The following is a 12,152-nucleotide window of genomic DNA, read 5'->3' as shown; positions in this document are numbered from 1 at the left end:
GACAACAGGCCACTAATTCCTTATTACTTTATGGAGCTGATGTATTCAGTAATCAGTAACCCTGGTACTGCCGGCATGTCACAAACACCACATATAGTATGAGCCATGGGGTGCCACCCCATGATTCACCACTACAGCAGGAAATGTGTGGCTGCCCCAGCCTTGAGTACTTAGGCATGGCTGGCTCCAGTCCTGGGGACAGTTACCTCCCTGCAGCAGCAAGCAGAGCACACACTGCTCTGTTGGGGTCCACAGTGCAGGAGGCTGTGAGGGCCAAGGAGAAGGTGCAGACAGGACTGTTCTGTGGGGAGTGGACAGGCTGCCACAGCAAGCTGCCAGCATCATCAGGGCAGCAGGGGCAGGCTCCAGTCTGTGCCAAGCTTGCAGGGCCCATCCTGCTCTCAGGGTTGGTGGGTTCCTTTGGGGGTCTGAATCACTCTCACCATATCCCTGCTGGCACACAGGATGGCCCTCGGCAGGTGGGGACATGCCTGGGGCACTGCAACACCATGGGGTGAGCAAAGGTGACCCACACAGTGACCAAGCCCAACCTAGCACAACAGTAGGACAGTGCAGGACTGCCATGTCGGAATCTTTATTAATAAAAAAAGTTACAATAACTTACTCCCTTTATCACACAAAGGGCTCCGTATAAAGAGCTCTGGCCTCCTAAGGTAACACAGGGAAGTGAGAGGTGGGTGCTTTTCTCTTTTCCTCCAAGACAGCAGCCTTCTCCTGACCCCAAGGGGAAGTGTGGCCAGCACAGGAGCCACAGGCCAACAGAGCCTTTGCCACAGGGTCTGGCCCAGGGACAGCCTTCTGTCCCTGCCTGCAGCTGGTTCACAGGCAGCACAGACCAAGACAGGGCACAGATGCTGAGTCTACGGAGACATGGGAGACTGGAAGCAAGAGGATGTGGAAGCTGTAGTGGAGGAGAGAGAAGTGGCTTCTTCTTCCCATAATGCTAAGGAGTCTGTGGAGCACAAAAAGTGGAGCAGCAGGACAGTGGCTGCTTACAGGCAGGGAGAGGTGGGGCTGGCTGGAAGCAGCCTTGCCTGCCTGGCTGCTGCCTCATACGAGGTCTAGCCTGACAGAGGCAGGGGGCCAGCTGTAGCTACTTGTCACACTCCAGATCCTGGGCCCCCTCAGCACCCTGGTAGTGCATCTCACAGAACTCCTGAATGCGACTGCAGGCCTCCAAGATCATCTCCTCAGGCATGGTGATCACTACGCGGAAGAAGTTTGGGTACTCAAAGCACTGAAACGAGAAAAGATGAAGCTGGCAGATTACCTGGGATAGTGCCAGTTTTAGAGCCCTGCATTGGCACCATGAGCTGCATCAGCACATGAATATGGTCAGTGTAGAATAGGAGGGCTTGGTTCTCGCTCCCTTAGACTGTTTTTCCTGTTCCAAGCAAATCTCCCATCTCCATCTGTGTAGACATGATGCTGTGAGGGTGACAGGCCAGAGGACTTTTGTGCAAACTGTGCAGACCAGACTGTGCAGGGAATGGGCTGAAAGGAGTTAGAGAAGGAGAGGGCTGGAAAATATTTAAGGCCCTGTCCATATCCAATGTTGGAAGTGAATGCAAGGCACAGATGTTCTCAGCTTTCCCTATGTCTGCAGGGGTGGGGGGCTGGAAAGAGACTGAGGAAAGGAACATAGGTGGGAGCAGTCCTCTGAGGGAGCACCTTCAGCAAGGAGGTGTGGGGGTATATGGAGTTCAGGGATACAGCTCTGCCAGCTTGAGAAATACTGGGCAAGCCTGGAGCTGGGAAGATCCTGGCAGCCTGACTGAGGGCTGTTAGTGAGCCAGAAACTGCCACACACAGCACTTGGAGCTGACAGCCAGCTCCTACACACTGTTACAGACCAAGGACACTTGCATACACAACTCCCAGCCTGTCCTCAGAGCTCAGGGATGCAAACCCCCACAGCTTCTCCCACCATGCTTTGGACTTGCAGCTCCTTGGGGCTCTCAGTGTTAGGCTCACCGTGGCTGGCAAGCAGAACACAGACTGCTCCGAGATGAGTCGCTCAGTGAACTCCACATCATTTTCAAACTCTGGGAAATGCTCCATCTCAATCTCAACCTGCAGGAGAGGGATGTAACATGGCAATTAAGGGCACCAAAGCTATCTACAGTGTCCTGGTTTACATACATGGCCCAACAACTTCCCAGTCAAGTGCAGCTGTCTGCCCTCAATTTTTGCTCATGACTCGGGCTACCTGGGACGCAAGACAGAAACATATAAATGAGAACTGGGCTTCTCAAAAAGCCTTCATTAACTACCTAAAGCTGGAATTTCAGATAAATGCAGCTTCAGTAAAAAATCACCTGATAGCAAAGACACAGTAACCAATCAGAAGTGAAAAGAAATAAATAAGACATTGAGACAGAGCTTGGTAGAGAACTCAATATGCATTAATAATTCTGTCATGCAAGAAAAGAACTAATGTTTTGGATTAAAATAAAAAGAAATATAGCAAGGTCTAGAATATAATGAACAAAATAAATCCTTGTAGGATGATATAATTGGTAAAATGACATGAAAATGCTAAAATCTTCAATAAGTATTTCTTTTCCATATTTGGAAAGAAGGCGGCTGTCCATCTCTCGAATACAGGGCTATTCTGGCCATTTGTTTATAGAATCCTAGAATGGTTTTGGATTGGAAGGGACCTTAAAGCTCATTTAGTTCCAATGCCTACACTATGGGCAGGGCTGCAACCCACTAGATCAGCTTGTTCAGGGCCCCATCCAGACTGACTTTTATAACCAAAGATGATTTCAAACATCTCATGAAAATATTCTTAAACAGATAATTTGAGAGATAATTTGCATACAGAAGTTCTGAAGAGCTAGTAGAAAACAAAAATAACCACATGATTTAATTTGAAATAGATGGTCAGCTACTGCAGAAATACAGTAAGTGTGAAAGAATCTTAGAGCTGTGCCTCTACATAAAAAGCATAAGCAAAATGACCTGTATAGCTCTGGGTAAAACTGGAAACAGGGTCAAACGATAAGGATTTATCTATAGAAATGAGTGAGACAGATACTGCAGTATTCTCCAGTTCTGGAGTCCACATTTTAAGAGTGAATGAAAAACTGGAGACATTAGGGTCAATAAAACAATAAAACAGAACAATAAAAAAGGAAAACCAGAAAAATTTAAAATGTGTTAAAGTGTCATAAATGTCTCAATTGAGCTTGATGAGATGAAAAAGGAAATTTCAGCACATTATAAACTTTAAAGCAAACAGGCACGGGAAAAGGCAGAAGAAGAGGCGACACCACAGGCAGAAGATAGGCATGCTGGTATGAAGAAGGCTGCATCTTCTACGGGAGGTATGATAATCTGCCTCGTTGTATAGGGGCTTCCTGTTGCCAGCTGGCTTCATATCCGGGTAAAACAGCCTTGTCTTGCAAAGTACATGGAGTTCTGTGCAGGAGCAAGTGGGTGAAGTGTACCAGCCTCTGGTCTGTGAGCAGTGAACATGTCCTGGCCTTCTAAAGTGACCAAGGGATGCATTTACCACACAGGACAATATGAAAATGCACAGTAACAGAGACCTGGTGACAAGTACCAATCTGAAACACCGACCAGCTCTGGCAACCAGACCTAGTGTGAGTGTTGGTGATCCTCACTTACCATGAGGTACATGGCTCCGGCAGGCCTGACAGGCTGAAGGCCAGGGATAGCTGATAACGCAGCGTAACAAAGGTCAGCATTGGACTGAAAAGCAACAAGGAGAAATTTCAAAACAAGAGAAATTCCAGGAAGCAGCTCAACAAATGGAAGCCAAACTCTGGACTGGGACTATGAACAGGTTTGCCTACTGCAAATAAAGGGACAACAAATGCAAACAGCATGGGAGATCATGGCCTTGCGTACAGCAGGTGTTACTGAGCTGAACTCAGCAAGTCAATGCCAAACTCCATCCCCTGGGTCAGCAGCTCCAGCTGCAAAGCTAGGCTGCCTGAAACTTATCACAGCCAGTATTTCTGCCCGTTACAATGTCTCCTGCTGGAATTTGATTTGTTGGGCCATCCTAATCACAGCCAAAACTGCACCTCCAAGTGGGGGGGAGGAGGGGAATGATGACGAACTAGAGAGAAAGGACTCCCTCCAACAGACCTTCTTGGTCTGTTACAGCCTGTTTACCTTGAGGATGCTTAGGGTGTTGTGGTAGAACTCAGGTGGTGTTCGGTGCAAGATACGCTCCAGTGCTCCTTGGACAATTGTACACGGTCCTAGGATCCTTTGACTCAGTCTTAAAAGGCCATCCCTGATCTGAGAAAACATCATATTTGCAGCTTAGATAGTGTTTCCCTAAAGGAAAGGAACAGCTCCAAGGCCCACTTCCTGTATTTCTACAGCTGTTCACACCCCTCTCTTCAGTGAGCATACAGAGGACTAAAGAACATTTGTTTGACTATGTGCCAGGCTTAGAAGACCATTTACAGTGTCGTTCTCTGTTCCTCTGTTGCAGATTGAAATGCCAACAGAGACAACTTTGGAGCTTCCCAATCTGACTCAAACCAGGGTGGAATATAGATAACACAAATAAAGCCAGAGCTGTTCCAAATACAACTTTGCATTTCCCTTAGGTTTGTGCCCACAATCCACACTTTCAAAGCCAGGTAAGGACAATCAACATTAGCTTTTCTGCTCACTCATTTGGTCCTCTCTTCTCCCTCCTCCTCTGCAGAGAGCCTTCTAGGTGGAAAGGTCACTGCAGTAGATGGTTGTCCTTGTAACACAGCTGAAAAATAGCCAGATAAAGTACTGGCAGCACTGCAAGGTGCTTTGTTCTACTTTTAAGAGAAACCATGTAAGAGCACATAGACACCACACATGGACTCCACATGCTGGATAAGCCATGCTATACTTTCAGTGCACACTGGAGCTATTTGAGAAGTTAGAAGCGCAGAAAAAAGGACGAGGCATATATTAATGAGCAGCAGAGACACGGAGTTACAGTGTAGATGTGGGTAGAAGGCCATGTCTGGGAGCAGATGGAGTAAGGAAGGGACATGAAGAGCCTAGAGGCGCAGAAAAGCACGTAAGCACAATTGGGTGACACCCACATGAGAACAAAAGAGCAGTATCTGCCTGTATCAGTTAAAGACCTGGTGATCCACATACTGAAGACTTTTCGTGTTTGTTGCCATGACAGCAACACTCAGCGGTTCTCACCTCATTACCAAAGATGTCTCTCCTGTCATGAATTAGGATCCAGCCCATCCGCCAGCCAGGGACTAGCCATCGCTTTGCCAAGCCACCACAGGACAAGATTGGCACATTTGTGCTGAGAGTTGCAATGGGTTCATACTTGCAGTCAGCAAACACCTATGACAGGAGACTGTGTTAGGGCTGTCTCTGCCTCTTACTGTGAGAACTGTGGGCATGTGCATGAGGCTTAAAAAGAAGGGATGCAGGGAAGTGATGGGAAATCAATGGTGAAAACTCACATCTTCAAAGTATGAACATGGTAAGTGCACTCACATAAAAGCAAGCCGTTTGGGAAGAGGAAGGGAGCTGGACAAGACAGGTTCCCCTAGAACTGGGCACCAAAGGAGTAGGAGCTCCAGGCATGGACCCAGGCACAGGGGAGTGGAGCTGTCCCTCAGCTCTAGAGACCTGGCTGCCATGGCCAAGGATTACATGCATCAAAAAGGACAGGTAGCATTGGGAGTGCAAAGGACTGCAACTGACACTCACCATGTCTCCGTAGATCTCATCAGCCAGGATGGGCACACACTGTCTTGATGCCACTGTGGGAGAGAGGGCATTCAGCCTGGCCACCCTCCATCCTCCATGGGAACAGATTTGCCCTTTGCTGCAGGGCCTGGCAGGGCTCTGAAGGACTCTCTGTCTCAGGGCACAGGGTCCCTATCTTCCTACCTACAGACTGTTCATTTGGAGAGCCTGACCACTGGGGATCTCTGCCCTGACTCAGCCTAGTTCTGCTCCAACTGGTGGGAACTGGCAGCACAACCCTCCCTGTCAGGACAGGGCTCAGGAAGCACAGGGCTCCTGTGAACACTCCCCCTGCAGAGCCAGAGGGGACAAATGAGCAGTCTAAGTCACACGGAGCTTTTGAGGAAGACACATGCTCCGCATGTTCTTGCCCAGATAAGGCAACACCTTCACACTGAGCAAGCCCTCATTCCTGAGGTGGAGTCAGTCAGAAGCAAAGCCCTGGGCCATGGTGCTGCAGTGATTGAAACATGAGCAATGGGGACAGACACTAGACTGCAACCATGCCCCAGGCCCCAGAAACACACAGGCAGGCTCACCTGCCAGGATCTCCTGGAGGTGGCTCTTGCTGAACACAGAGCCACAGGGGTTCGATGGATTGTTCACAATGAGGCAAGCTGTCTTCTCATCCACCAAAGACTCCAAGTGTTCCAAATCAATTTCCCAGGCCTTCTCTGGCTAGTGAAGTGAAGAGAAGGGGAAGTAAGAGCTGAGGAACTGGACTTGCCACACAAGGTCAGGTGTGCCAGGGCACCCAGCATTACTCATGTCCCCTTCACCCACTTCCCAGGCAGGGCCAGCATAATTCTGAGAGGAGAAATGTCCGGGCTGCCCCTTCCAGGCCTGCCACCACTTACCAAGAGGTTATAGAGTTTGACCTCTATCCCCATAGACAATGCCAGAGTCTTGTAGAGGGAGAAGCCAGGCCGTGGCACCAGGATGTTCTGGCCTGGGTTGGCCAGCACTGCCAAGGCAAGCTCTATGGCCTGGCTGCAGCCACTTGTTAAGATGACATCCTGCAAAGAGCACAGACAGGTCAGTGGGAAGCACAGCCACTCTGAAGTACTCTAGACACACAGCAGTGACATAACATCCAGGCTCAGCTCTGCCAGGTAGAGCTTCTCAGCCAAAAAGACAGTGCCTGAGCCTGGCTGAAAGCAGAAAGACTTTAGCTGGTGGAAAGCGCAACCTCCTCCTGGGGAGGGTGGAGGTGAAGGGCTCAGGGAAGGGATGAGAGCAGTAGGAGGCCACCTTGGGACAAGGTGATTTGGATAGCCTTTAGTTCTGTAACTGGGCAGGGAGGGAGAGCTGGGGTAGGGCCCCCATGCCCCATGGTCTGCAGGCAGCAGCACCCTGTCTGCACTGCAGTGGGAGCACCTTGGCTGTGCACCAGTACCTGGGCCTTCAGTGGTGCCTCTGGGCAGTTGTAGTATGCAGCCACAGCTTCCCGGCAGGATTGGTAGCCTGAGGAAAGAGGAATCAAACATGGAAGGGAGGTTTTTACAGATTCTTTCCTTCTTCTTAACAGTACTGTTTCTTTCTTCTTACCAGTACAAGGCTCACAGCTGCTGCCCAGCCAGGGAAAGCCCATTTGGTGGTGTCCCAGGGTGGCAGAGACTTTCCTGCCTCAGGCCAAGCACCATGCAGCCCCAAGGTTGGGCCAGGATAGCCAAGAGCAGGGACAAACTTTGGGCAGGGAGGCAAGCTCTGGCCCCAGCATGTCCTAGGGACAGAACTGACAGGAGCAGAATGGAAGGTAGCCCGGGAGTTTTCTGAGCCAGAAGGAAGCCAAGTGTGATGACATGGCTTTCACTGTTTAGTGATGGCACTGGGGCAGCCCTCCCTGTCACCACATGGAGGGTCCCATGATGCAGGTGTGATCTATGCTCTGTGCACGCTTTTGGCACTAACTGCAAACAAGGCTCATGGTGTCAGTGAAGTCAGGGAGTCCAAGGGGAGTCCTGGCTAAGGCAGATCTGAAAGGAGCTTGGCTATAACCCACAGCAGGGACACACAGTCCCAAGCCCTTCTGGGTTCTTGATACCCTGTCTGCACCAATGGCTGGGGCAGCAAACAGTTTCTGCAGGAGCTCTGGATCTCACACAGCCCATGCAGGAAAGAGCACACAGGTGTATCTGGGGAATACACATACTTGTGTATTCATGTGACTATTGGTGAGGACAGCTGTAGGATACTAATGGAAAGATGTCTGTTGGCTCCGTATACCTGCTGTGGGGTAGGAGCTGGCACATGCCTTCATCCAACTCTCATAGGATGAGCTTTGTCAACTTACCAACAGATGGTGCATAACCATTGTACTGTCCTGAGTCCAAAACCTCCTTCACAGCCCGTGTGACCTCATCATTTGTGGGAAGGTTTCCAAAGGCCGTCGGGTCTCCTTTTCAAAGATTGAAAAAATAGTAAAGTTCTCACTGATCTGTGACAGGCACAGAGCTGTGTGGTTGTCTGACCTACCCCTTGGTGTTCGCACAAACTTTGTGCTTCAGAGCCCTGCAATCTGCCAGCCACACAGTTTGACCCGAATACCTGGTGGCTTCAGCCACAGGACTATGCTCACCTAAGGACAAGGAGATCATGGCTTTCTTTGGGTTGGGTTCCACCTTCATGCTGTCTACGATGGCTCGGATAGGATTGAAAGTCTTCTTTGACATTTCGGAAGCCCTGACAGCCCATCTTGGCTTCCGACCCTTCGCCTTCCCTGGTGATACGGTGTTCCCAGTGCTCTTGAGATGAACATCCAGCATAGGGGCATGATCTCCATGGCCATTCACTTGGATCAGGTACGAGTCCATCCTGAGAGCTGTCAGTGCAAAGTGAATTTCCTGGGCTTAGTTAACACATGTGAAACAAGGAATCTGTCCACTTGGGGATGCAGCCCATAAGTAAAACTTCTGAAAGCTGTAGACCCTACCTACTCCCTATGGACAAAGCAGTAGCAGCAAGTAGGGCTGTATTTGGTGCCAGGATGTAGTGAAACCCCAAGCATAAGTAAGAGAGCAATACAGTGGGAAAGATAAAAGCAATTATCTGTGTTAGCTCCACCATTGCCTAGCATGGACCTGCTGCAGTGAGAAGGCGAAAGCCCCGCTAAAGCCAGCAGCCAAGAATTAGCAGCATGTTGTAGTCACTGCTTGACTGCAGATTCAGTATTCCACTGACAGAAGGACTTTACCCCCACAGCTAACAACTTGCACACCTCAACCTGAAAACACAAGGGCCGGCCCACTATGTGTGTCCATATCTAGAATGTTCCTCTAGTCTACAGACAGAAATGCAGCACTATAAATCAAATACCAGATGCCAAAAAGGTAGCTCTTCTTCAGTGTTATCAGGATGCACTGGGCAGCAGCAGGATAGAGGTTAGACACTTACTTCTGTCGGCAGAGAACAGCCCAGCCCAGAAAGCCTAGAGCAAAAGGCAGTGCTTAGGAAATGGAACAAGGCTGGTACGGCCAAGAGGGAAATCCAAGAGGCAGCACCTGCCCCAAGCAAAGCGCCTGTAGTCCCACCTGAAGCTGAGTAACAAGCAAGGCATAGCAGAGGAACAGCTGCCTTCAAGACCCAAAAATGGACACAAAAGTGACTTACACATCCCAGCATGTTATACCCAGAACATCAGCTAAACCAGGCAGGAAGAGTCTAACTTACAAACTGCTGATGACTCAGGGCTTTCCACCTGCAGGTTAGAGATAGGGCACAGAGCAGGCAGACCTCCTGAGACATAAAGTCCGTTCTTGCTGATACTGGCACGCTACCTTGTAATCCTGCCACAAACTGCTTATGCCTTCTATTCTATCCTATTTCTCTGCTCCACTGAAAAGCAATTCAGTGAACAGTGGCCCTTTCCTGATGGTAGTTACATAGCCCCAGACTCGCAGATACAGCACAGCTTCCCCTTCCTTGCCACACAGACTGAGCCAGAAGGGCTGTAGTGTCGCCTAGTTCAGGCAGGATTTGCTATCTGAACAAATTTCTCACTGTTTCAGTGAAGCATGCACCTAGAGATGCCCCATACTGCTGCAGTTACTCTACCAGCTGTGCCTTATTAGGCCATTTATAGCAACTCAGGCTGATCCAACAGGGTCACAAAGCAAGACTTCAGCTTTTCTGCTGAAGCCTTCTGGGTTTCCTTTCTACCAGAAGAAAGTCAGTTGAAGAAATATACAGCAGGGTTGCACAAAAAACTGAGCCTAGAAATGAGCCATGTATCTCAATTCAACAGCCAGGCTGTGTCCCAAATACACAGTCTATTCTAGCAGAGCCCTTACACCACCCTGCAACATGGTTCTCCTGAAACCTGGAGCTGCAGACACAGGCACAATACATACCTTCAATGCAGGCAGCCAGGGAAGAACTCCCTACTACCCCCCTGAAAGAAGCAAGGCACCAGAGCACAGCACTTTACCTTCTACAGCACAGACAGGGAGACACAAACAAGCCTGGGGGTCCAGTCCCTAGTTTTCATTCGGGACAAATCCCCTTGAGAGGAAAGTCCTGTGAATTCTTGCCCATGAAATAATCCCCAAAACTGGGCGTTGAGACTGAATCATTTAGCCATTGGCTCGTAGAGAGGGTTGCTCTCCCCACCCAAAAATGACCTCTCCTCCCCTTTGCAACTGTAGTCACTTCAAACACTTGGAACATGGCTGTGCATTAACTCTTTCTGGGAGCAGCCTAAGGACACAGCTTGGCTTCCTGGAGTGCCTTGGGCTGCCATTCTTTGCCACCACTTTCCTCAGTCTGCAAACACTGCTGGGGGCAAATCTGCAGAGTCCAGGTATTCCAGCACTAGCACCTTGCAATTCACTGAGAGTGGACTGAGGGACTGTAAAGCCTGAGGAAGCCATCGGTCTCTCCTGATCTCAGAGATTCTGGGATCCCAGTGCACCAGCTGACAAACAGCAGTTTGTGGCTTCATTACAACTGGGAGGCATCTTGCTCCAAAAGCTAAAGGGAGGAAAGCACTTCCCTAGCCAGTGTTTTGGAGGCACCAGGACCTGAAGGATTAAAGGAAGCTCAAGTTGTCATTGGTTTGGAGAGTTTTTTTGCCTTTCCCTTTTCTTTATTTTTTTGGGTTGCTGCAAGACCCAAGTGAACTCATAATTCTGGCAGCCAGCAGAAACTATGCAATTCTTCCCTCTCTGATGGTTCTGCAAACCATAGATGGTACCATTCCCAGAAGGCCCTTTTTTGCTAAGTGATGTGAACCTATGCCTTCCTGCCTCATAATGCCTGCATGGCTAGGATAAATGAGAGGCATATGCATTCTTCCTGCCTTCCAAGGGCTGCTCCAAGTCTTCCTTTATTGCCATAGCAGCAAAGGGCCAGAGACGGAAGAGTTCCTCAGAGACAAGAGGGACTTGCCAATCTTTGAGCAAACAGACTGCTGATGCCTTCACTGCAGAGGCCAGTGGTCACCGTGACTTTTACCTGTTTATACCTGGACCTCAGTTGGAGGAGGAAGGACCTTGCATTCAACTCATGCTCACTACACAAACAGCAGTAAGGCTGTACCTCCCCAGGTGCAAAGAGTGACCCCTTCCCTCAGTGCTGTGGGTGGGGTGACACTGCTGGGGAGCCATGACCTGCTGTTGATCCCAGTACTGCAGTGGGCACTCCTGAGGCCACAATGGGGGCCGAGGATTCAGGGCTGGAGGGAGGTTGGAAGGTGTGGAGTGCAGCCAGAAGGTCTAGCCAGGATCCTCAGCCCCAGACTGGAGGGCAGACTTCTCGTTGCAACCATCCTCAAGCCTATGGACAAGGAATAGCACCTTTCAAAACCCTTTCACAGAGAAACATCTTGTATTGAAGTTGTTTGGACTGCTTTCTGCTGACGGCTGCAGAGTTTCTCTCTTCTTTTGACTGAAACCTGACATGAGTAACCTTCAGAAGTTTATGCAGGCCCTCTCCAAGCACCTACAGGTTTTTTTCTCACTTCCCCCAGCTGGCCCCATCTCTTGCCATGCTGCAGCCCTGGCAGGGTTAAACATGGCATTTGGAGGCCTCAAGGACGATGCTGCATGTTCTGCCTAGCAACAACCCCCAAACTGACGCAACTGGAGCTCTACCCGTCACACTGCACACAGCAGTGGGGTTCAGCGCAGGGCACAGTGGAAGCCTGCTGCCAAGAGGGGGGAAATGTGGCTCTGAAGACTTAGGAAGGCTTAGTTACATAAGGCTGGGAACCTGATGAGAAGCAGGGTGAAGACAGCAGTGTACAACGGCATCAGTGAGTTTCTCCTGTTATTACAATGCCCTTCTCCTCTCACTGCATGACTCCAGTCCTCCAGATGCTCTCACGTGGGGTATGCAGCCCCTATCCTCCCACTCCTCATTGTGCACAGGGCCTCCTAGGACCAAAG

General features: G+C 49.8%; 1 protein-coding gene across 1 annotated transcript; it reads right to left on the bottom strand.

Moving 5' to 3' along the window:
* Positions 1-579: 579 nt before the first annotated feature.
* Positions 580-10,306, bottom strand: TAT (tyrosine aminotransferase). The gene is made up of 12 exons (XM_042022885.1): positions 10,196-10,306; positions 8,348-8,590; positions 8,063-8,167; positions 7,166-7,233; positions 6,627-6,785; positions 6,309-6,447; positions 5,731-5,783; positions 5,206-5,358; positions 4,171-4,299; positions 3,658-3,741; positions 1,996-2,094; positions 580-1,258 (listed from the first exon to the last, which is right to left on the bottom strand). Exons 2-12 carry the CDS (start codon positions 8,580-8,582, stop codon positions 1,115-1,117), a joined length of 1,368 nt encoding a protein of 455 aa, XP_041878819.1. The 5' UTR covers positions 8,583-8,590; positions 10,196-10,306; the 3' UTR covers positions 580-1,114.
* Positions 10,307-12,152: the final 1,846 nt, after the last annotated feature.

Source organism: Corvus kubaryi, unplaced genomic scaffold (genome assembly GCF_017639235.1).
Source record: "Corvus kubaryi isolate FWS band 111438036 unplaced genomic scaffold, C.kubaryi_AGA036_p1.0 37225, whole genome shotgun sequence".
NCBI lineage: Eukaryota > Metazoa > Chordata > Aves > Passeriformes > Corvidae > Corvus > Corvus kubaryi.
The sequence above is the reverse complement of the archived record's forward strand: the minus strand, read 5'-3'. Positions and strand labels throughout refer to the sequence as shown.

What these genes read in the sequence shown, in the direction of transcription:
- TAT (XM_042022885.1), bottom strand. Translation starts at nt 8,582, where the DNA reads ATGGACTCGTACCTGATCCAAGTGAATGGCCATGGAGATCATGCCCCT. An exon ending in CATGATCTCCTTGTCCTTAG is followed by an intron (nt 8,168 to 8,347) that starts GTGAGCATAGTC and finishes ATCTTTGAAAAG; the next exon opens with GAGACCCGACGGCCTTTGGA. An exon ending in CCTCCAGGAGATCCTGGCAG is followed by an intron (nt 5,784 to 6,308) that starts GTGAGCCTGCCT and finishes TCTCTCCCACAG; the next exon opens with TGGCATCAAGACAGTGTGTG.